The 26,152-nt window shown below is 33.1% G+C and overlaps 2 protein-coding genes and 1 long non-coding RNA gene across 3 annotated transcripts in view; 1 reads left to right on the forward strand and 2 right to left on the reverse strand.

The window, feature by feature from the left end:
* Positions 1–217: 217 nt before the first annotated feature.
* Positions 218–2,770, reverse strand: ics (ras suppressor protein 1). The gene is made up of 8 exons (XM_003706678.3): positions 2,524–2,770; positions 2,073–2,123; positions 1,736–1,856; positions 1,539–1,657; positions 1,386–1,468; positions 1,197–1,311; positions 684–816; positions 218–612 (listed from the first exon to the last, which is right to left on the reverse strand). Exons 1-8 carry the CDS (start codon positions 2,666–2,668, stop codon positions 528–530), a joined length of 852 nt encoding a protein of 283 aa, XP_003706726.1. The 5' UTR covers positions 2,669–2,770; the 3' UTR covers positions 218–527.
* A 2,590-nt stretch (positions 2,771–5,360) lies between these two features.
* Positions 5,361–26,152, forward strand: part of Tusp (WD40 superfamily protein Tusp) — a 91,132-nt gene continuing 70,340 nt past the window's right edge. Inside the window, exon 1 of the mRNA XM_003706679.3 lies at positions 5,361–6,008. Within this exon, the coding sequence (XP_003706727.1) occupies positions 5,913–6,008 (96 nt within the window). The 5' untranslated portion in view covers positions 5,361–5,912. The remainder of the gene's footprint in view (positions 6,009–26,152) is intronic.
* LOC143265708 (uncharacterized) overlaps positions 20,540–26,152 on the reverse strand; it is a 78,096-nt gene continuing 72,483 nt past the window's right edge. The window contains exon 3 of the long non-coding RNA XR_013040389.1: positions 20,540–20,938. This is a non-coding gene — a long non-coding RNA (uncharacterized LOC143265708). The remainder of the gene's footprint in view (positions 20,939–26,152) is intronic.

Raw genomic sequence — 26,152 nt, forward strand, 5'->3', positions numbered from 1 at the left:
ATTTTACAAACTTCTATGTAATTATATTAACATGTAATCGATTATTAACTACATTGCTAGAAAGAAAAAAATATAACATGTTAAGATTCTTATTAGCAAATATTAAATCAATACCATGCGATTATATTCAATCATGAACACACTTATTAAATTGACATTTAATAGCATAACAAAGAGATGAAACAAAACATAATTCTTTTGAATAAAGAAGAGGTCCTTTATGCTAGAATAAAGTTTATTGTACAAATATAAATGTCCAAGTTAATTCAATAAAAATTGTAACTTAGCATATATTAAACTCTCGAGTTTAACAACATTGCAATATATATTACACAGTATATGATTTATACATGTTATACATTAAAAATTCAAATGCATAGTAGAAAATAGATCTATCGTGTTAATACATCGGCTAAGGCACCACTTTGATTCCAGGTATATTGCAGCTATGTAGTTATTGGCAGTAATTAAAGTCATGTTAAAAATTAGTTTAAAAATAATTTTTCCGTTAATTATCTTTTGATCCATCAACGCATACGAGATATTTTCTTACTCTTGTCGTTTTCGATTGGGGGTGGAGGTCCTTTGGCATTTTGGTGTCGATTGTATACACTGAAGAATTATGCAGAATTATAGTAGATATCTTCTTTAACGTATATGACAAGAAGATTTATAATACTTACTATCTATACGTTTCAGAACGAATATAATCTATTACGTGAGATATTCCAACTTGCAATTGGTCACCAATTGGTGTTACCCATGGATTAAATTCCATTCTAAATACTGCTTTATTACTTACTAAGTCCAGATTTCCTAAAATCAATAACAGTTTAAGCAATATTCAGCTGAAATAATTTTCTGAAATTCTTTAAGCAAAATACAGTAAGACCCCGCTTAACGCTATTTCGGTATTACGCGGTTGTATTTGGATTTCTCGAAATGGCACACGATATTGATACTTGTATATGCGTGCAAAAGAAGCCGGCATGCAACAACTATAAGCGGTGCATTATGCAGCGACGATGCACATGATTTTTGTTTCACTACACTCTTTTGTTACTCTGTCCAAAATAAAGGTTCCAACGACTATTCCTCGTTTAACGCTGTTTCGTTTAGCGCTGGAACTTATTGAAACGTATCCCCCGCGTTAAGCGAGGTCTTACTGTATTTTCCTTTGAAGAATAGACATGTACCTATTTCTGGTGGTAAAACAGTTAATCGATTTCCCTGTATGTGCAACTCTCTCAATCGCGATAATTCTCCAATTTCCTTTGGCAATTCAATCAAATCATTCTCCCTCAACACAAGCTAGAATACAAAAAAGATCAAGCATTGTAAATAGCTTATTAATAGCTTATATTAAGCTTTGCTTTTGTAATTACAATTTGCAGATTTTTCAATTGCCCAATCTCAGGAGGTAGATATTCAAAATCATTATCAGCCAAATAGAGAGCTCTCAGAGTTTCTGTAAAGAAAAATGTGGTTTAATTTCATAGCAACAGAATTTAGTTAAAAACTCTCAATTTTATACCAACCCATCATGAAAAAGTTTCCTGGTAGATTCTTCTCACTGAGATTATTATACGTCAAGTCCAAAACCTCTAATACAGGAAAAGCACCAAATCCACGTGGAAGAACATCCAATCTATTCATCCTGGAAAGTGTACACATTTTAAGCAACTGTTAGAAGGTATATCGTTTAAAAAATTTCTAGTATTTCAAGTGTACTTACCCCACATTGAGAATACGTAGTTTTGGCATCTGAGATAAGGAGATTGGAAGCTCAGTGATATGATTGTTAAATAAATTCAATATTTCTAGATTGACTAGGTTTGCTAGGCCTGGCGGTACAGCTGAAACAACAAAACATAAGTTATTCGTAGACTGCATTTGTATAGATATAGAAGATTGAAGTCTACAGAATATACTTGTTTACAATGTATAGAAATTTGTAGTTTATCAATTACATAATTTATGTATAATTTACAGATTTTGATCTTACAAATATTCTGCAATTTATTTATCACTGATTGGCCAGAAGATAAGTGTCAGTGATACGGATAACGTACCTTGAAGTTTATTATGACTCAAAGTTAGCCTGGTGATATTGATCATATTCACTGAAATAAAAAGAAAATTATTATTGTATTTTGGGAGTCTTTTAAAAGAGTATATCAGTATGGTAAAGGGATAGTTATTTAATTAACAGTGCTATTGTCAATAAAATGAAATATGAAATAAGTAAGATGGTTGTCGAAAATTTAATTTTATTAGAAAGTTTTCATTTAATGCTTCTACAAAGTGAAATCTTGCTTTTTAAAAAGCAATTGTTTATTAATATTTGTGTCATATTATTGTTATCATTTTAAATAAATGCCGCGCGCATGCGTGAACACGCCCACCTCGTGGGCTCGTGACAAATGGCGCGGCTGCATTTCCAACCGCTCCAAAAAACCAGTCAGGAACAAGTTGCCTAATTTGGCGAACGGAACGGGGCCCACGAGGATATGGAAGACTCACGTAATCCAGGCATCTCCTCGAACGTCGATATTCCCTTGTCCGCGAGATCCAGCTCAGGATTCTGGATCTCGCGGGCTTCGTCCAGCACCTTCTTTGCTTTTGACATCTTCCCGGCTGGAATACACGACACTGGTGTCTGATTCATTGCGCGCGCAATTGTACATACGCGTCAGTGTGCTTTAAATAAACATGCGCCAATCTCTTCGTAACAGTCCAACTGATCACGGACGAAGTACAGAATAGACTGATCATCTTATGCCGGTTTATCGCAACACTATCTGAAGTACCGACGGTGTTGAAAGCTTCGTTAGTAATTGCGCGCCCTATGCTTACGAATAATGATTCCAAGAAGTAGGCAAGATACAATGAATCACTTTCGTATGATAAAATCAAAGGGTAGATCACTCATGTTATCGTTCTTTTCGTCATATTATAGCTGTAATTGGTCTGTTCGTTCAAATCAAAATTGAGAACTTTATATTTTAGGAAAGAAGTAATTTTGACTGTTCTTTGGAAAACCGTTATGTTCAGCGGCATGTCAAATGTTGCAAGTAAGCTTCTTTTACAAAAGAATCGTTTTACTCAGATTGTTATGTCAATTTCTACGGTTATCAATAAATAGTACATAATTTAGTGTGTGGAACTCGAAGTACCGTAAGGTGATAAGTCAACTCAGCAGTGCTAATGTCTTACTTTAGACTGAGTCGATAATGTCACATGTAACAAAAAAACATTTAAAGGATTTCTACTCATAAATCGATTATACTGCAAACAGTATACATAATAAAACATATAATAACAATATACAATAAATATAAAGCATATTAATCAATAAAATTAATAATAATTGGATTTAAAAAAAAAAATGGAACTGGTGGCGCCATCTCTCCGGCGAACAGGGTGAACTACACGCATCTGAGACACCTACTTCGTTAGTTCTCACTTTTCACCGCCAGATGGCGCCACTACGTCAATTTATGAAAATTTCTTTTCGGTATCTTATGATTGACATAATTGTCAACAATATATGTTACATCAATTTTGTTAATAACACTTCTAGAAGGTTTCAGTGCTAAATAATTCTGCTTTCCAAAGTAATTTAATTTATATCATAGTTAATTAGGGCAATCATATGACATGTTAAATGAGCTGTTTAAAAAATATGACAATGATTATTAATCGTCAGTCAAGAAGAGTTCTGTTATCAAAACAGTTGGTTAAAAAAAGTTCTGTCTTTAATCTAGAACATGTATACAAACTAAAAAATCCGGAATCATTTTAAATAAAATAGTAATATTGGTGAAGTGACTAATTAATTAATTAAATACAGATAGACAATTCTTATAAAAAAAAGAGCGCTTGCAGCGCCATCTAGCGGTGGAATATAAGAACTAACGAAGTAGGTGTTCCAAATGAGTGTAGTTCACCCTGTTCGCCGGAGAGATGGCGCTGGCGGTATCATTTTCAAAAAGGGCGCGAAAATAGATCGTTTCAAATACGTGTAAGAATATTATTCCTGAAATGCTTTCAATTTATTCACTTAATTGCTTTAAAATAAACAGTTGTGCAAAAATAGGTAATCTTTTGTTGCAAAATGGTTCAGTTTGTTTTTAAAACTGTGCATTTATACGTGGAAACTTGCGAATCCCAACATTATTATATTTTCAAATTCTACAAATTTCGTAAACTTATAAATCCAAATCTTGAAGTTTCCAAACTTTTTCAATTCTCTAAGCATCTAAAGTTCTAGTTTACTGTACCTCTATATTTTTAAGATTATTATTTATTATTTAAATATTTACAAGATTCTAGAATTTCTTAATTTTAAAGTTCTTCATTTCCATATTCCTAGATCTTCAAATTTTTAGACTTAAAAATTGATAGATATTCAAACTTGACAGATCTTCAAATCCCTAACATCCAAAATGTTCTGGTTCTCAAAATTAGTGGACTTTCATGTCCTTAAATTCCCAAATCTCTAGTCTCCCAAAATCACTATATCACAGATGTCTCTAGAATTTTTTATCTTTAGATTCAAGAAATCTCTTGATCTCCAAAATCAAATTTCTATATTTCAATATTCCAAGACTCTTAAACACCCTGAATGACACTACCCCTTAATTTATAAAATCTTCAGATCTCCAGATTCCTGGTAATATCGCATGGTCCTCAAATATCTAATATCCCTAAATTTACTGACATTCTCGATTACAATATTTTCCAATCCGTAGAAGTCCTAGATTTCAATATCACTAAAACACTAGTTCATTGGATTTCATTATTGTTTGATCCCAAATCCCCAGATCCCATATTTCATTATCCCTAGATCTCTGACACCTTGAATTCCACTATACTGCAATCTAAAATGTCCCTAGATCCCAATATCCCTAGATCTCCAGATCACTGAACTTCAATATTGCTAGCACCCCAAATTCCTAAATTTCAGTATTCCTAAATCCCTAAACTCCCCTAGATCGCAATATCCCTATGTCTAAAACATCCCTAGATTTCGAGAAACCCAAGTCCCGAAATTCCAAGGCCCCCAAATCCTTGACCCTCCCCTTGAAACCTTGAAATTCTGAAGAACTCTGAAACCTTGAATTCTGAAGAACCCTAAATGTGACCGTGCGATGGTCGTTTTACCTCCACCCTCATATTCTCCCTAGACAAGGAAGATTTGCCGCAGACTGTACCAGCAAGCCGGTGATGGGTCCACCTCGCGGTACACATATTTGGTAGCGCGAAAAGCTTTTTGCAGCGGATTTAACACGATCGGAGGCCGTCAGGTGGCCGCGAAAGCGGGCAAGCGCGGCGCGCAATCAATACGCTCGCAGAACGCGGCGGTGCCTCGTGCGCGTCAGCTCCGGCTGAGCTTTTCAGTCGGACGTACGGTCGCGTCGAAAGCTCACGAAGCTTTGCTCCGCTGGTTCTGTCCGTCGCGAGGCCACAGGGGTGGTGGACTTGTAGCAGGCGGTAAAATGGCGACCGCGATGCGAAACAAATGACTGTTCGGTGGCGAACGATTCGCGTACGCAGCGATTACTATGCGGAGGCCGCGTTTCCGCGTGCGGTACACTAGCTGCACCGCCGTAAGAAGTTACTAGGACTCAAGGGGGGAAAGCGTCCCGAAAGAAAAACAGGTGCCCAAAATATGCTCGAATCGACGAGAAAAGGCTACGCGCACGGATCGGGACCGCACGAGGACGCGTGAACGATCTCGAGCCGGGAATTCGATCGTCGATCATCGATTAAGAAAACGCGATACGGACTGATGGTATTTGGAGGCGGCGTGCGGTGCTCGCTTCTTAGCTGAGTGACGATCGCTTCGGGAAGTCGCCGGCTTCGATGACCTGACGAAACTTTTACACGGCGGATCCAGTTACGCGATCATGCATTTGCACTTCGAGAAGAATAACAATGCCAAGTGCGACTGCAACATCCTGTCGCTTAGCTGGATGGGCAAGGTGCCGGACGAGTCGCCGGAGGTACGTGACTTTTTATTATGACGCCCGGATATATGACCGCGGGGTCCGCTTATATGGCCGCGAGCTGTTACGATCCCTGGAAATTATACACTCGGGAGAATGGGGAATTTTTTGAGTTTATGTCGCTGTGGCCTTGAGCGAGTTGGGGACTCGTAGCTACATATATCAAATTACTGTTGTAGTGACTTTATAACTTGAAGTCGTAGTAACTTTATAAATAAACATAGTAACTTTATAACACATAGTATGATTTATACTACTTAATTTTGTGATGAACGAATTAAGTGGTTGAAGAGTTTCTTTTTGTATGTGGTATGTCATTTTAGATTAGGATTTTAAGTATTTGTGATTGATAATGACAGTGAAAATTGGCAGAATATGAATAGGAAATGTTATTGGTTAGTGCAATAAAATAAATGGAAGAAACGTGGGAATAGAAAGTGGGGTTAAAATTAGAATAATTTACAAAATTGCTTGATGTGAAAATTTTATTTTAAAATTGATTCATTTAAACATTGAATGATTTTCAAAACTCATTTATTTTAAAATTCAATGATTTTTAAAATTTAATGGTTTTGGATGATTTTTGAAATTTGATGGTTTTGAATGATTATCAAATTTAATGATTCTGAATGACTATAATATTTAATGGTTTTTAAAACTGATTGATTCTAAAATTGATTTTAATCTAAAAATTGAATGATTTTGAAAATGAAAGAAAATAACAAATATTGTAAACAATAATAGAAAAATGGCAATACATAAATATTTTTGGTTGAGAAATATTTATAAAAAAATAGTAATAAATAAATCTTTGTTATTAAGAAATACTGATGCAAAAATAACAGCAGTGAAATATTCTTTAGTGAAAAATATTATTGTATACTGATTCGTATTTTTGACGGGAAATATTTATATATTATTATTAAACTTTCTTGAGTATTAATAGATCGGTGATGATTTTAGAATTTTAATGAATTAATTGTTACTATCCGCACGTTCTGAAAGTGATTCGATAGAGTGGTTGTCACACAAATAAATACTAGGTTAATAGGATATTTCAAAGAACCTTTATTTCAATGTTCAAAGAAAATTTATGAAAGCTGACTGAAGTGAATATTTATAAATCTTAATGAAGTTTAAATTAATTGTAATTATGAACTATTTTGGATGGGGATAATTAGCTCAGTTGTGTTCCAAATTTATAAAACGTATACAAACGTATGATAATAATAATAATATAATAATGTTAACATTAATCAAAATTACGTAAATAAATTTCTAAACAAAGTACATTTATCTGTACATAATATCAACAAAAATACTAAATATTTTTTGTATGTGTATAATAATATGTTAATTATAATCATATTTATTTGACTAATATTTTTAATACATTGCAAAATTATAACACAAATTATAATTCATACTATACATAATATTATATAATTAATACAGAATATTAATACTACATGTTTTATATTATTAAAAATAATATTTGTATATTGATATTTTATTACATTACTCAATATAATATTTTTAAAAATTTGTACAGGATTAAAGAAGTTTAAAATTGAATTTGTGGATCTCGAAATTTTGCAAATTAGATTAAGAAACTTGTAAAACTTTTGCAAATTTTGTACATTGAAATAAGAAACTCATAAACCCTTTGCAAAATTTTGCAGTTTAAAATAAGAAACTTGTAAACTTTTTGCTAATTTTGCATTTTAAAATAATAAACTTGTAGAGCTTTCGTAAATTCCGCAATTTAATATAAGAAACTCGTAAAACTTTTGCAAATTTTGTACTCTAAAATGAGAAACTTGCAAATCTTTTGTAAATTTTGCAATTTAAAAATAAGATACTTGTAAACCTCTTGCAAATATTGCAATTTAAAAATAAGAAACTTGTAAACCTTCTCTAAATATTGCAATTTAAAAATAAGAAACTCGTAAAACTTTTGCAAATTTTGTATTTTAAAATAAGAAACATGCAAACCTTTCGTAAATTTTGTAATTTAAAATAATAAACTTGTAAACCTTTCGTAAATTTTGCAATTTAAAATAAGAAATTTGTAAACCTCTTGCAAATTTTGCAATTTAAAATAATAAACTTGTAAACCTCCTCCAAATTTTGCAATTTAAAAATAAGAAACTTGTAAACCCTTTGTAAATTTTGCAATTTAAAAATAAGAAACTTGTAGAGCTTTCGTAAATTCCGTAATTTAAAATAAGAAACTTATGAATCTCCTATAAATATTCTAACTTAAAACAAAAAACTCCTGCATCGATCATTTCGTTCGATTTGTTAGTCTTAGCGTTATTCGAGCAAACAGAAAACATCAGAAGTGTATCAAAAGCTCTTGTTACATCCGATGCAGCAGAAATGTAGTATCTAAGGTTTCGATCATACATTATAACCTCGAAAAGCGATACTATTCCGTTTATTCAGAGTTCCCGTCGCTGAAATAAGTGACGACAGCTACGAGATCCAAAAATTCGCGAGAAAATGGCCGAAATAGGCTTGATTTACTGCCAGTGTAAGCTTATCGCGTTGTTTGGGGATTATTGGTTCGATAGAGTAACATACACTCGTGTTCAAAAGTCACTCTACATTTATTTTCTACTTATTTTATTTATATAAAATTTTATTCAAACGTACATTCATTTATTAATACATATAAATTCATTATAAGGGAAAGAGTTAAAACATTCTATTGTTTGAATATTTGGAGCTATTGGAAAATATTTTTGTTCAAATATTGTGAAGATTATAAAAATGTATTTGTACCAAAAATTTCCTTAAATAATTATGAACATACATTCCTACGCATTAAAGTAATATAATATGTACAATATATGGTTGAATTGTTACTGTTATGATAATATGGATAGTTTAAAATTTAGGCTGTTATTATAATATTTTAATATGAGTTTAGTAATTTGGGAATTTAGGAATGGGGTGATTTGAGAATTTGGGAGGGTGGAAAATTATAAATTTCAGAATGTGATAATTTGAAATTTGAGAGGGTGAAAAATTATAAATTTCAGAATGTGATAATTTGAAATTTGAGAGGGTGAAAAATTAAGAATTTGGGAATGTGATGATTTGAGAATTTCGGAGGGTGGAAAATTATAAATTTCAGAATGTGATAATTTGAAATTTGAGAGGGTGAAAAATTAAGAATTTGGGAATGTGATGATTTGAGAATTTGGGAGGGTGGAAAATTAGAAATTTAGAAATGTGATGATTTGAGAATTTTGAGCGGTTGGACAATTAAGAATTTGGGGATGTAATGATTTGAAATTTTGGAAAGGTGGAAAATTAGAAATATAGGGGTGTGATGATTTGAAAATTTGGGAGGGTGGAAAATTGGATATTTGGGGATGTGATGATTTGAAAATTTGGAAAAATGGAAAATTACAAATTTGAAAAGGGGAAATTTGGAAATTCAGAAATTTAGAAATTAGGAAATTTGAGAATTTGGGTGTTCGAAAATTTGGATAAATTAAAAATTGGAAATTTGAAAATTTGAATGAATTGAAAACAGGAAATTTGGAATCTTAGAAATTTGAAAATTTGTTAAATTAAAAATGCTCAAATTCTCATTTAAAAATTTGAAAAATTAGAAATTTACAAATTTAAAAACACACGCATTCAAAAGCACAAAAAACTCATTTAAATCAAATCATTTTTACCCCAAACACCAAACAAAGACATCACAAAAACTTTGCCTAAATAAAAACATGCACCATAAATCACAGCCTAAACAAAACAACAAAAGATGGTAGAAATTAATTCAATTACCCATGTAGTATTCCATTTATTACCAACTAAATGCCTCTATTAATATCTAAAAACAGAGTGTAAAAATAAACGAACAAAAAGTTGTTCAATGGAATAGGTACTGTTCTTTTAGCATCGAAAAAAAACATATTTGTTTCGCTATATTGTGCATTCTACGAATGTTCACTTTAATACTGTATACATTTTAACCACACAAAAAACCAACGAAATAAATCACTTTAACACATTTATCAAACCGTGTTGCTGTTTTCGGAACGCGTGGTCTGAATGAAAAGTCGTGCAAAAAAATGATAGTGAAACGTGTTAAACTTTTACGTGCATGAGATTTGAAGTTTGTACTCTATTCAGTTGTTTTGTCACAACGTTGGTGATTATTAAATTTTTGGTAGAAGAGTCGTGTGATGAGGTCTAAAAGATTTTGGGTAGAATGTATTTAAAATTGGACGAACATTGAATTTGAGTATTTGAATGCTTAGGAATCTGAGAATTGAAAAAATTTGGGAGTTCAGCCATTTTGTAATTAATGATAAAATAACATTTATTATAAAATGGCGGAATGAGGAACATTGCATGTAGTGTGAAATAGTATAATGTGTATGGATATAAGATAAAATTGTGTCATTTTTTTATTTAATATTTCTATTCAATATTAATGTATAATATTTAGTGGTATGTTGTAATTATGTGTATGTTGTTTAATATTTATGAAATTGTATTTGGAGTGATATTAAGTAATATTATATTATATATCAATTGTATAGTAAATAACCTTATATTAAATTCTTAATTTTCTGCCCTCCCAAATTCTCAAATCATCACAATACTAAATTCTTCATTTTCTACCCTCCCAAATTTTCAAATCATCACATTTCTAAATTCTTAATTTTCCACCCTCTCAAATTCTCAAATCATCACATTCCCAAATTCTTAATTTTTCACCCTCTCAAATTTCAAATTATCACATCCCCAAATTCTTAATTTTCCACCCTCTCAAATTTCAAATTATCACATTCTGAAATTTATAATTTTCCACCCTCTCAAATTTCAAATTATCACATTCTGAAATTTATAATTTTCCACCCCCTCAAATTCTCAAATCATCACATTCGTATATTCTTAATTTTCCACCCTCCCAAATTCTCAAATCATCACAATACTAAATTTCCAATTTTCCACCCTCTCAAATTTCAAATCACCCCACTCTTAAATTTCCAAATTACTAAACTTGCAAACTTCCATCTTTCCAAATTTAAAACCTTGCAAATTCTACACCCTCTAAATATTCAAATTTCCAAATTCCTAAATTGTGAAATCACGCAACATCCCCAATCTTCTCAAGCCCAAATACCTAAACTCCCAAATTTTTCCAATTCCCAGATTCCTAAGCGTTCAAATTCCCAAATTTTCATCTCCTTAAATCACCAATCATCACCATGTTTTTTTCCCAACCTATCCACAATACTCACAACAGATTATTTTCATAACAAATTATTTTTACGGACACATACTAAGACACCCACAAAAATGTTCAAGGAATTTCGTAATAAGTTGTGTTTGTGACACATCTAAGATATCTATAAATATATTCAGTGGGTTAATTTCGTAATAAGTTGTGCTTGTGACACATCTTGAGGTATCTATAAAATTTTGCATAAGATTAATCTCATAATAAACAGTGTTCATGATACGTCTACAAGATGTATTATAAATATGATCTAAGGCATCCACAAAAATTTACACAAGATTAATTTCATAATAAACAGTGTTCATGATACATCCACAAGATGTATTATAAAGATGTCCTAAGACATCCACAAGATGTATTATAAAGATGTTCTAACACATCCACAAAAATTTACACAAGATTAATCTCCTAATAAGCACTGTGTGTGACACGTTTCAATCATCCAAAAAAATCGTACAAGGGCGTAGAATGTCTGAACATCAGGTAAGATCATACCGGGGGTGTAAGCGTCGAATCAATTTGCCATGTTCCCTGCAAACCGGTTAAACTGTCATTTTCCCATGACTGGCATCGAACATGGCGTGAAATTAACACTTGAATGCGTTCATCCGGCAATCAATACGGCTTGCCGTAGACAGGCAAATTGCCGCGTGCCGGTTCGTTATCACCGTTACATTTTTTTAGTGAGAGTTTTCTCGCGGAAACTTCCGAATGGTTTCGTTTACCTTCTTTTTGAATGCTTTTGTGAAGGTACGGGGACGATGACTGCTTTTGTGGGTTACATTGTAGAATTATTATTATTATAATTTTCTTGGGAGTATGTGAAAGCCACAATTCTACGATTCCATGATTCCACAACTCCACATTTTCACAATTCCACATTTCCACAATTCCACAATTCCACAACTTCACAATTTCACGATTTCATGATTCCACAATTCCACAACTCAACATCTTCACAATTCTATAATTCCACAATTCCAGGAGTCCACAATTTCGCAATTCCACAATTCCATAATTCCACAACTTCACAATTTCACAATTTCACAATTCCACAATTCCTCAATTCCATAACTCCACAACTCAATATCCTCACGATTCCACAATTCTGCAATTCCACAATTCCACAATTCCATAACTCCACAACTCAATATCTTCACAATTCCACAATTCTGCAATTCCACAATTCCACAATTCCACAATTCCATAACTCCACAACTTCACAATTTCACGATTTCATGATTCCACAATTCCACAACTCAACATCTTCACAATTCCACAATTTTTGGGAGTATGTATTTTATAAGTGCATATAGGTATGTATTTTATAAGAATGTTGGAAGAATATGTTTTTATTTTAAGTATATACTTGCAAGAATATATTTTTACTTTCAATATATACTTGAAGTAATATACTTCTCATAAAAATTATATTGAAGATATGGGGTGATAATATGATATATTATATGCAATATGTGATGATATTACTTTACTCAAATTTTCACAAAAACTAATACAAACCTTTTTAAAATTTGAGCCAAACCATCTGAAAACCTAACCTCAAATCTTCTAACCTAAAAACTTCTTAAAATTTAAGTAAACACTAACCAAACTTATATCTAAATATTTCATTTTTATATTTCTTATATCATCAATCACCAGTAATATTTATTATTATTAAAGAAAATTGTTATGCACATCGAAATTCTCTAAACACCAAGGGTTACTGACTACAACAATTACTAGTTATCATAGCTATTAACCTTGTTCTAACTACATATAACTATTAATACCTGGTATTTATTAGCACTAACTGCTTAGTATTATATTAACTACTCAGTATTAATTACTATTAATTACTTATTTTATGTACTATAATAATATATGTTATATTATATACAGGCGTCCCACAATTAAGTTTTTAAGTTGTTCAGAATTGCCCCACCGACCACCCCTTTTTGGCTCTTACATTAATTGTGAAACACCTTGTATATTATACACTATAAACCACTAAATATTAATAATAAAAATCCACAAAAAGTGTTATATTTTTTTTTGCAAAATCACAAAGACCTAATCCCAGCAATTATTAGAACAAATTCTCCCTCTCGAAGTATTTGAAGAAATCTCCCTCTCGAAGTATTTGAAGAAGTCTCCCTCTCGAAGTATTCGAAGAAAATGCCATAAACAACCGCGTAACATTAATCTACTTGGCTGGCGGATCAATTTAAAATTATGAAACCGCGTATCTCGTGGCTTGTTCGCCACGGAGAATCTTCATAAAACACCGTACCGTGAACAAGGTAAACTCTTCTATTTTTATCCGGCAGCTCTAAGAAATCAATTTCCAAGGCAGGGAGGAATGAGCTCGCCGGTTTTAATGCGTTTACAACGGCCAGCAAAGGGAATCTCTACGGTAAAGGAGAGACATTGAACACACCGGTGTCGTCTGGGGATTAATTATCGAAGTTGCTTCGTTACACGAAAGGCGTAAGTCCCCAGACTCATTGCACGCGATACACTGATGTCTTGATATAAGTGAATTTTTCGAGGCTGAACTTTCCTTCATATTTTATATTATAGTTATATTATATTACATTACGGTTTATTGTATTATATAATACTATTTTATGTTTTACTATGTTACATTATATTGGATTATTATAGTAATGTCTTGATATAAGTGAATTTCTCTGGTTTGAATTTTAGTTTATATATTGTACATTGTATTATATTATACTACATTATATTACATTATATTATATCGTATTTATTATATTATATCTTCTATCATATATATCATAATTTATATTATGTCGTATATCATATTATATTATGATATAATTACTTTATATTATATTATTATAGTGAAGTTTTGATATAAGAGAATGTCTCAAGTCTGAACTTTCGTTTATATATATTATACTACATACGGTATATTACATTATACTATACTATATTATATTACATTATATTGCACTATATTATATTATATTTTAATACATTACATTATATAATAATATTTCATATTATACTGTAATTACATATATTACATTATATTATTATAGTAAAGTCTCAATATAAGCGAATCTCTCAGATCAGTACTTTCATACCGTGTAGTTTCGACGACGACCGAAGTTTGCCGAACGCAGTGTAGCGAGCGCCGGAAACGTCCGAGCGTTAACGAAGAGTAACATCGACAATACTGATGCAAGAATGAAATTTCTTTATTTTTCATCTTTCTATTACGAAACTTTTACCAATATATTTGTGCCATTTTCCCGATTAAAATGAGCCCAAACACAACATAATTCAAAACAAATTTATTTGCAATTTTAAGAATTTTAATCAGAAAAGTGTGAAAAGTCTATTCCTAAAAATTATCTCGTTTACATAATATACTGTACATAACATAGCTTATATACCACAGCCACCTAAAATTTTATCACGTGATTCGCAAACCACACCCGCAGTGAACCTAATACCAAAACCGCTTCTCCACAATGTAAGAACCCACGGTAAACCATCTTCGTATATCGTGACTCTGCTGTATTCGCAAGAAGACGAAGGAAAAGGCGTCTGCCCGTTCCTCTTTCAATTTTACGAGCGTTAAAGCGGTCCGGGGGTTAATAATACCGGGGAGAATTTCGGGACCACATCAAAAGGGGGGTTGGAGAGATTGGAATCCGTGAGGGTGGAGAGGGTGCTGGAGGCGGCTTAGCTTGAGCAGAAATTCGAAGGGGCGGCGAGGTGTACGTGCGTGCAGCCAATTCGATGCTGAAGATGAAGTTCGTGCCCGGTGTCTCGAGTAGATGTCCTGAGGACTCGCGAAATACCAGCCTTTCTAACCCTCGGCTTTGTTGCTCAGAACGACAGAACGCTTTGAAATGACAGCGAAACGGTTGTTCCGCTGCAATCCGACCGGAGAGATTACCCACTCTGCTCTTTGGGAGGAATGACTTTTGTGTGTACGGTGCGGTGGATGATTTCGCAGGTAGTTAATAGGATCACGGTGATCATTAGTATTCTGGAAGTTATCTTTGCAGTGGGTCATTTATGAGCTTAGGAAATTTGAGGATGTGTGTTAGAGAATTTAAGGAGTTTCATATTTGTAGATTTAGGAATTTTGGGGAAATTGTTGGATTTTTCAGTTGAGGAATTTGGGGGAATTTTGGGATTTTTCAGTCGAAGAATTTGGGGAATTCAATGTTGGGGGATGTGGAAGAGAAGTTGGACCATTTGAGGATATTTTAATTTGTAAGGTTAGGAATTTGGGAATTTTTGGATTTGTGAATTAAGAAATTTGGGGATTTATATGTTTGGAATGTGAGGATTTAGACATTTGGAAATTAAGGACTTTGGGGATTTCATAGTTGGAAATTTAGGAATTTGGGAATTTGAAAATTTGGAAATTTGGAAATTTGGCAATTTAGGAATTTGAGAATTTGGGAATTTGGAATTTTAAAAATTAATCATTGTTGAATTTAGAAATTTAGAAAATTGAAAAATTGAAAAATTGAAAAATTAAAAATTGAAAAATTGAAAAATTGAAAAATTGAAAAATTGAAAAATTGAAAAATTGAAAAATTGAAAATTGACAATTTGACAATTATCAAAATTCTACCCTGCAAACTGCGAATCCAGAAAATAATTGTTTGAGACTATAGAGACACGAAAACTTGCAACCCCTAGTTCTCGAAATTAAGAAATTAACTGTTCATCAGTGTCCACGATATCGCGTCAGTTGCAGGGCCGCGCACCTGGTCTCCATCGCAGTTACTCATCAGTGAAATCACAGAGCGAAGGTGACAGTTCATTTCGCGTCCGTCTCTCGCAGTTCGCCATTTATTCTCAAGGGTGATTTTTTCCTCCTTTGAAGTCGTACACTCGGACGCAAAGTAATGCTCGCTTTACAATTTTATTTAACGGCGTTCCAAGCGAACGACCACGAAACATGCGTTCTAAAAGCCGGCAAAAATAACCTTAAGGTCGATTCTGTTCGATGTACGTCGATCTAGGTCAGGAAGTAGTTAAACGCGGGAAACGCGGACGGGTCGTCGATCGAATCCCGTAGAAAGGCCGTGTCGAGTGTCCAAATCGACTCTATCGTCCGGTCGTAACCCAATTATTTTTCCAGTAATAGGGGCCAGGATTCGCGTTAGGTCCTTTCTGACGGTCTCACGAAACGACTCGGGAGGCTCGTTAATCAACGATTAGCTACGGAAAGCGAACGGGGAGGATCCGCCGATCGGGGAACACAGGAAGCGTAATTAATTCTGATCGATTGCGTCCCGTGGCGCATCGAACTTTGCCGATCGACTTAATCTTCCTTGAGCTTGGACGCGTTTAGCTTCAACCTGCTGCGATTATTTGTACAATCATCCTATCGTACGGCATTTCATAACCTGATTGCTGTAATAAAACACTTCGTAATAAAGGTGTTCGTAACATACCAGATGTACCGGTTCAAGTATCAAGTATTTAGTATCAAGTATCAAGTTTCAAGTATCAAATATCAAGTTTCAAGGTTCAAGTTTCAAGTTTCAAGTATCAAGCATCAAGTATAAAATATCAAGTTTCAAGTTTTAAGTATCAAGTATCAAGTATCAAGTTTCAACTATCAAGTTTCAACTATCAAGGTTCAAGTATCAAGTATCAAGTTTCAAGTATCAAGTCTTCAAGTCTCCAAGTCTTCAAGTCTTCAAGTATTAAGTTGTCAAGACTTCAAGTATCAAGTTTCAACTCTTCAAGTATCAGGTTTTTACATTTCTGACTTGTTAAGTCCTTTGGGTACCAAAGTACAACCAAAACATGCGTATTGCGTTAAATCTGTCATGAGTTTCTACAAAATCGCTTACACTCGCTTTTCTTTTAATTCAACACGAAAACTGCTCATTTGGAAACTAGAAACATATCACAAAAATAAAATATGCTAACTGTAAATATGACGCTAACCCAACGATTTAAAAGATATTCTCATAACAACAAAGTACCAGTTATTCGGTAATAATTATTTCTCTAATATATATATATTCTTTAAATATTTTTCACTTTGTAAAATAAAATGAAATTAATAATTTAAAAAATGTGTAAATGATTTAATACATTTCCAGGTACTTCGGTTCAATGTGATACTCAGGTCGTATTTTATTGATTGCATTCGGACGTATGTCAGAGTTACATAATTACGCGAGAGATGGATCTATTTTATGAACTGGAACAGTTTGTTCCAGTAATTCCTCGTTGAATATCGAACAAAAATAAAAAACAGTGGGAAGGTTATGCGATTTAGAGGAACCTGTGAGTGTATTTCTTTGTAAATCACTGCTATATCAGCAGAATGCATTTGCAACTTTCTTCGACAAAATTTAACTGTGAAATATTGAAATTATTATTAGGAATCAAGGCTTGTTTTTAAACATATTTCTTTTTCAATCATATGTGATTAAAATTACAAGTTTCAAGTTTCAAGTTTCAAATTTCAAGTAGCAAGGTTCAAGCATCAAGTTTTAAGTTTCAAGTTTCAAGTAACAAGTTTCAAGTATCAAGCTTCAAGTATCAAGTTTCAAGTATCAAGTTTCGAGGTTCAAGTAGCAAGGTTCAAGTATCAAGTTTCAAGTATCAAGTTTCAGGTATCAAGTTTCAAGTTTCAAGTTTCAAGTTTCAAGTTTCTTTCAAACAAATATTTTCAAAATATATTTCTGTTTTAAAGATATGGTTTTTAAAATATATTTTTCTCTGACACATATGTGTTCAAAATACATTTCTATTATAAACAAATATTTTTAAAATACATTCCTATGTTCCCAAAACATATTTTATTTAAAAATGTTTAAAAATAATTCATTGTGATAAGCAATTAAAACAAATTTATTACACGTGTAAGGTAAAGGTAAAGGTTCTGTTACATTAAGGGATGTAAAATAATTTGATTGCTTTAAAGTGTAGTATTTACCAAGTTTTGTTTTATGCCTCTGAGAATTACTTTTCAAAAGAAGCGGTTCTCGTTTTACTCCTTCAATTGCAAGTGACTTTACAGCGAAACTTTAACCTTTAGCGAAAATTCTTGGAAACATATTACTAGCTAAAGGATATTGGAAAGGCGATCAAAGGTTCGCTTAAAGTAAAATATCACTTCTTAAGATGTAATCCTATTGTTCAAACGAAAATGTCAGATGCTCTTTTTGTCATATGAAATTCTGCCTCTTCAAGGTTTTTTTTTATGTGCATTTTGAACCTGCACAAAATGCATAGATGTGAGATATAATATGACTTTATTTGCTTTTGACAGAATAAATTTAATAATTTTCAACATTTTCTGATTTCTTAATTTTTGAGTTGATACATTTTCAAATTTTCAAATTGTCAAATTGTCAAATTTTAACTCCTCATATTTCCAAATTCTCAAATTTCCAAACTCTCAAGTTTCCAAATTCCCGAATTTCCAAATTCTCAAGTTTCCAAACTCTCAAGTTTCCAAACTTTCAAGTTTCCAAATTCTCAAATTTCCAGACTCTCAATTTTCCCTATTTTCAAATTTCCAAACTCTCAAGTTTCCAAATTCTCAAATTTCCAAACTCTCAATTTTCCCTATTCTCAAATTTCCAAACTCTCAAGTTTCCAAATTCTCAAATTTCCAAACTCTCAATTTTCCCTATTCTCAAATTTCCAAACTCTCAAGTTTCCAAACTCTCAAGTTCCAAATTCTCAATTTCCCCTATTCTCAAATTTCCAAACTCTCAAGTTTCCAAACTCTCAAGTTCCAAATTCTCAATTTCCCCTATTCTCAAATTTCCAAACTCTCAAGTTTCCAAACTCTCAAATTTCCAAACTCTCAAGTTTCCAAACTCTCAAATTTCCAAACTCTCAAGTTTCCAAACTCTCAAGTTTCCAAATTCTCAAGTTTCCAAACTCTCAAGTTTCCAAACTCTCAAATTTCCAAACTCTCAAATTTCCAAATTCTCAAATTTCCAAACTCCCAAATTTCCAAACTCTCAAATTTCCAAACTCTTAAATCTCCAAACTCTCAAGTTTCCAAACTCTCAAATTTCCAGACTCTCAATTTTCCCTATTTTCAAATTTCCAAACTCTCAAGTTTCCAAATTCTCAAATTTCCAAACTCTCAATTTTCCCTATTCTCAAATTTCCAAACTCTCAAGTTTCCAAACTCTCAAGTTCCAAATTCTCAATTTCCCCTATTCTCAAATTTCCAAACTCTCAAGTTTCCAAACTCTCAAATTTCCAAACTCTCAAGTTTCCAAACTCTCAAGTTTCCAAATTCTCAAGTTTCCAAACTCTCAAGTTTCCAAACTCTCAAATTTCCAAACTCTCAAATTTCCAAATTCTCAAATTTCCAAACTCCCAAATTTCCAAACTCTCAAATTTCCAAACTCTCAAATTTCCAGACTCTCATATTTCCAAATTCTCCATTTCCAATTTCTCAAATTCCAAATCCTCAAATTTTCAAATTCTCAAACTTCCATACACTCTGACCTCAATAATTCCCCCACAAAATAAAAAAGTTTCCACGAAAATAATCAATACAAATAACGAGCTCATTATCATTCGCAATTAAACGATACCAAAGTGAAGTTAAAACATGCACGAACTCGGAATGCATTATTAAACGTTTGATCGTGAGTAAGCATCGTGGATATTCGGTTCGAACGTTATCGAGACAACTTTTATTAGCTCAGCAGCAAAGGCGTTATTCACTCGTCTGATTAATAGCGTCTGTGTCCCGAAATCTGCATCGGGTTGACACGAATAGCGTGACAAAGTATGGCCCCTGAGTTTTAAAGTCGTCTAAGCTGGTGTGTTTAGGTTTCGGCATTGCATGGACGACTTTCCACATCGAATGATGTATACTCGAGTTCCACGTACTTGTCGTGGATTGCGCTTGAATCGATACTCTCATTATCGAGGACCGTTTTACCTTCGATGTTGGCGGTTAAATCGAATAGCATTGCTCCGATGGTAGTTTTCCATGTGCTTCGTGTGTCAACAGATGCTAGGTTGTTTATGAAAAGAATTCCTGGGTTCGTACTTGGTCACTGCTAAGAGGTATACTCGAAGAAATTAATTTTAGAGAGGAATAATACCATCAATTTCAATTATTACCATGTAACATAATATAAAATAATATTTGTGAGTGAAAAAGATTAAAATATGTTGAATTTTATTATCCACTTATAATAAAAGCTATTACATAATTTACCTTATACAATCATTAATTACAAGTGCACATAAAAATGTTACCTGAAAATATTATTAAAAAATATTTTCTATCATACTTCATTTATTTTGTATGAGTGGATGAAATAATATATTTAATAAAATGTATGCACATATTTAATAAAATGAGTGGATGAAATAATATATTTTGAAGTGTAGAAGTATTTTTATTATAGTCATAATAATTGAAAGCTCGTTAAGAAAATTGAGCAAATAGTCGTCTTGTTATCTTGTGTAAATTAGGTTATGTGAATCAATTCGACTCACCTTGACCGGATAAGGGTTGATTTCTAAAGAGATAAATTCCTGAGGGTTCTAGACCGGAACCTTCTCTTGATTACACTTCATTTAGGTTCTGTACACATTAATTCTGCCCCTTTTCTTCTCGCTGTTCGAATCACTGGACTTCATTGTGTTTTTCCTCCTGTTGGAGAAGAAAGACACGAGGAACTATTAATCACGAGGCAGAATCTGCCGTTTCTGATGCTTATTGTTACCATTGCAAGAAATCATACCTCTGGAAGTTGAATAATTACTCGATTAATGGAGGAAATGGGCGAAGCATGGAATAGTGTGTGTTATGAAATACTGTCGTTTTGACAGATTTGGTAGATAGAATTTGCTATTTTGTATTAAATTCCAGAATTCCATGATTCAGCGATTCCACGATTCCACAATTCCACGATTCCACGATTCCACGATTCCGGGATTCCACAATTCTACAACTCAATATCTTCACAATTCCATAATACCACAATTCTACAACTCCCCAGTTTCATAGTTCCATAGTTCCATAGTTCCATAGTTCCATAGTTTCCTAGTTTCACAATTCCATAATTTCATAGTTCCATAATTTCACAATTCCACAATTCCACAATACCACGATTCCACAATTCCACCATTCCGCGATTCCACAGATCCACAATTCAATATCTTCACAATTCTACAATTCTACAATTCCATAATACCACAATTCCACAATTCCACAATTTCATAGTTCCATAGTTCCCTACTTTCACAATTCCATAATTTCACAATTCTACTATTCCATGATTCTATGATTCCATGATTCGACAATTTCACAGTTCCATAGTTCCGTAGTTCCATAGTTCCATACCTTCACAATTCCACAACTTCCTATTTCCAGAATTCCACAATTCCACAATTTCATGATACCATGATTCGACAATTTCAGAGTTCCATAGTTCCATAATTTCACAATTTCATATTACTGCAATTCCATTATTCTATAATTCCACAATTCCACAATCCCACAACTTCACAATTCCACAATTGCATGGTTCCATGATTGCACAACTCAACATGTTGACAATTTCACAATTCCACAATGCTACAATTTCACAATTTCATAGTTCCATAATTCCACAATTGCGCAATTCAATGATTCCATAATGCCATAATCCCACAACTTCACAATTCCACAATTGCATGATGCCATAATCCCACAACTTCGCAATTCCACAATTGCATGATTCCATGACTGCACAACTCCACAACTCAACATCTTGACAATTCCACAATTCCACAATTTTATAGTTACATAATTCCATAGCTTCGCAATTTCACAATTCCATAATTCCGCAATTTCATAATGCCATAATTCTACAATTTCACAATTCCACGATTCCATGATTTCACAACTCCAGAACACAACATTTTCACAATTCCACAATTCCAGAATTTCACAACTCTACAATTCCACAATTCCAAAATTCCTAAATCCTCCTCTAAATACGAAAATTCCCAAATAATCCCAACATCGTTTTAAAATCTTTGGTGTTGCAGTTGTCTTAGAAATGAATCGTAAAGATCCGCGGCTTTTCTCGCTTCTTCCATTCGTCGAGCGACAGATCAGATTTCTTATTTAAATGACATCCGGTGGATTCTACGCGTATATACATACCACTCTTCTTCACTCCGTTTCTTCGCCTTTTCAACGGTGAAAATTTCTCGACGTAAGTATCGAAGTTAAATTATTCAACAGCCCGGAATCGACTTAACTCGAATCAATTGATTCGCGTGTTGAAAAGTATAATTTCCCGAGTGACGAAGTAAATGCGGAGTGGAAATATCAGAGGTGAACTAGGTTTGTTTCGCTACGAATCTGGAAGTAAATGGACATTTCTGGAACGCTATTTTGTTCGTACATTGATATTATTACGAATTTCATCGAAATAAGTGAAATATTTTTAGTCGTAGGATGGAAGTTATAATTGCGCTCGTTTTTTGCAGTGGTGGGAAGAAAAGAGTCTTCAAATTTTATAAAATTTTATTAATGTAGTTACATGTGACGTTATAGTAGTTACATAATATTCCTTTCGTAAGGTAGTAATAAATATAAAATATTAAGTTAGAAATAAATATGAAATATTGTATTAATTTTTAAAGACTTGGATTTTGAAATTTGTTTGTTGGTAGAAATATTAAAAGAAACGTGGTTTCTTAGCGTTATCGAAAGTTTGGCGATCCGATTCCTTTCGAGAATCCATCAAGACAAACGGCTCTATTGTTCTCCGGGTTAAGCCATTGCGGCTCTTTGTTCGAGCAGCTACTTTTTCTGCCGGGTACGGCTTCCATTTTATGGTTACAATCTTATGCGAGCGATTTTACACGCTCGACAAGGCGAGATTGTTAGCGAAGAATTGCAAAAAATCGTGAAACTGTTGAAACACGCCGGCCACTTTTCTTTTGTGAAGTTCGCTTTTCAAAAGATAAAAGCAACCCGGCGTAATTACTGGCTGGATTGGAAATCGTGTAACGGGAGAGGTTATTTTGCTTCGTAAAAGCACGAATGGAATTTGCCGTACCATTTTTTTCACCTTTTTCGAAGCTTTCGTTTTGAAAAAATCGAACTTTGTAGGTTAGGTTGGGTTTTGTAGGGAAGGCTGCGGATATGACTGCGCCATTTTTTTCACGGACATTTTGCTGTGTATTAATGTTTGTAAATACTGATTATATTACAGCATTAATGACATATTTTATTGTATTGATTATTATCTTTTATTGAGCAATTATATTAAAAATGTCTGTTCTGTTAAAAATATTTAATGTATATGATTGATTTTGTATTGGTGTTCAATAAATATTTTTTGTGTTGTAACAATATCATAATATTACATTTAAGATTATTGTTAACACACATTACTTTCATTGTTAACAAAAAATATCTCTACTTTTCTTAATAACAAAAAATCTGCTTCTATTAGCAACAGAAAATATTTCTACTGTTGGCAACAAAAAATGTCTCTGCTTTTATTAAGAACAAAAAGTGTCTTCACTTTTATTAACAGCAAAAAACATCCTTCGTTAATAACAAAAAATGTCTCTACTTTTATTAACAGCAAACTCTGTTTCTATTAGCAACGAACATCAGCACAGTTTACATACCAAAAAATGTGTAATATTTAATTACTTAAGTTATAATGAAGATCGAGTTCACGAAACATTTAATAACTATCGACTAGATCGTAAATGAAACGACGAACAGGATTACGCTTGCAATAGAATCGACCAAGATTGCTTCGTTAATTTTATCGGGAATAAAACTGTAATACGTTTCCTGTTGGCTGTGTTGCGGCCATGATGAACGCTTTAACGAGAAGAAAGCCCGCGACAAGTATTAAGTTTCGAGAGAAAATGAATACTGAAGCATTCGATTAATTCTCCGGTACAGGTTTCCATTAGTATAGCCTATATTTAGCGTCCTGTTATTTATGAGTATAATACAACAGTTGTATAACAATGGCCTCCATGATACAATGAATTTTTTATTTCTGACGTTTATTGTGTCAGATCTCTTGATACCTTTATATTACGCGATAAAGTTCAGGATACGTGAATTCGAAATAACTTTGAGAAAAACATGAGAACACTGCAATAAAATTTATTATCGTGGTTTATGTTGCTTCTGAAGAATTATGTTGCAAAATAATAATTTTATGGTGTTATTTTGGGGTTGCTTATTGCTTTGAATGTTTTGTTCAATTCTGGGTATAGTAGTTAAGAAGATAGAAATGTGAAGATCTGAAGATTTTAAGATTTTTAAATCTGAATATTTTAATATTGGAAAATTTGGCAATACTACATTTCTAAAATTTAGTAATTCCATAACTCCATAATTCCATAATTCCACGATTCTATAATTTCACAATTTCACAATTTCAGAATGCCACACCTCCAAAATTCCACACTTTCACAATTCCACAATTTCGCAATTCCACAGTTGCTCAATTCCGCAATTCCACAATCACACATTCGTACAATTCCACGTTTCCACAATTCCACAATTTCACTATTCCGCAATTCCACTATTTCACTATTTCACTATTTCACTATTTCACTATTTCACTATTTCACTATTTCACTATTTCGCTATTTCATTATTTTACTATTTCACTATTTCACTATTTCACTATTTTGCTATTTCATTCTTTTACTATTTCACTATTTCGCAATTCCGCAATTCCACAATTCCACAATTCCAGATTTCTACGTTTGTACAGTTCCACATTTGTACAATTCTACAATGCCATAATTCCGTACTGCTACAATTCCAGAATTGTGCCATTCTACAGTTCCACAATTCTACAATTTTTCATTTGCACAATTCTGCAATTCCACAGTTCTACAATTTTAACATTGTACCACTCCGCAATTGTACAATTCTACAACTTTACAATTCTACAATTTTATAATTCCACAATTCTACAATTTTACAATTCCACAATTCTACAATTTTACAATTCCACAATTCTACAATTTTACAATTCCACAATTCTACAATTTTACAACTATGCAATTCCACAATTCTACCTTTCTTGAATTCTACACATAAACAAATCCACAAGTTAGTCGGGTAGTAGTACAGAAATTTGATTGCAATGATATTTATCGCACATCACATTTGAAGTTCTAAAAATTTGTTGATGCTAGAAATCTAGAAATGTTCGACCGATTTCGTTTCCAATCGAAAAGTCCACCGATTGAAGCCTGTCACCCAAATTATTTACGCGCACGAGTCTCGATCACGCGTCTGACCACATACGCGTATTTCCACTGCGTCGAGCGTACAACTCGTCGCGGAGTCACAAAATGGTAGCTCGAAAACTCGATTCGTCTCAAAGAGAATAAGGTAACATCTGTACGCGCGAAAAACGGGCTACACACGCACGTCTGGAACCCGTAACGGGATACTCTGCAAAGTATCAGGACGATTTACGCGACTGCAGTTTATCCTGTCCATTAAAAGGATATCGAATATCCGATATGGCTGCGAGTTCGTTGTAGACAGACAAGTTTCCTGGCCAGGTAGAAAAGTGTCGTTGAACTACGTGAAACCGTACAACTTGATTCGAGCATGCTTCTGCGAAATAGGGGATATCGTTTTATTCGTAGTTATGCCGGCAAAAGAGAGGAGCCAGCCGTGGAAAGTGCTGCGCAAGGACATTATTGGAGTTTAATAATTATCGACGCTGTAATTACGTTCGTTGAATAATTGACTGCTTATTGCTGCGCTTGGAGAACGTTACGAGGGATGAACCAGAATTGTCCCAGTCAATTATGATACTGACGGATAGTATTTGCACGGGATGTAATTGCTAGCTTTTATTTTTAATGT

This window comes from Megachile rotundata, chromosome 13 (assembly GCF_050947335.1).
Source record: "Megachile rotundata isolate GNS110a chromosome 13, iyMegRotu1, whole genome shotgun sequence".
NCBI classification, from domain to species: domain Eukaryota; kingdom Metazoa; phylum Arthropoda; class Insecta; order Hymenoptera; family Megachilidae; genus Megachile; species Megachile rotundata.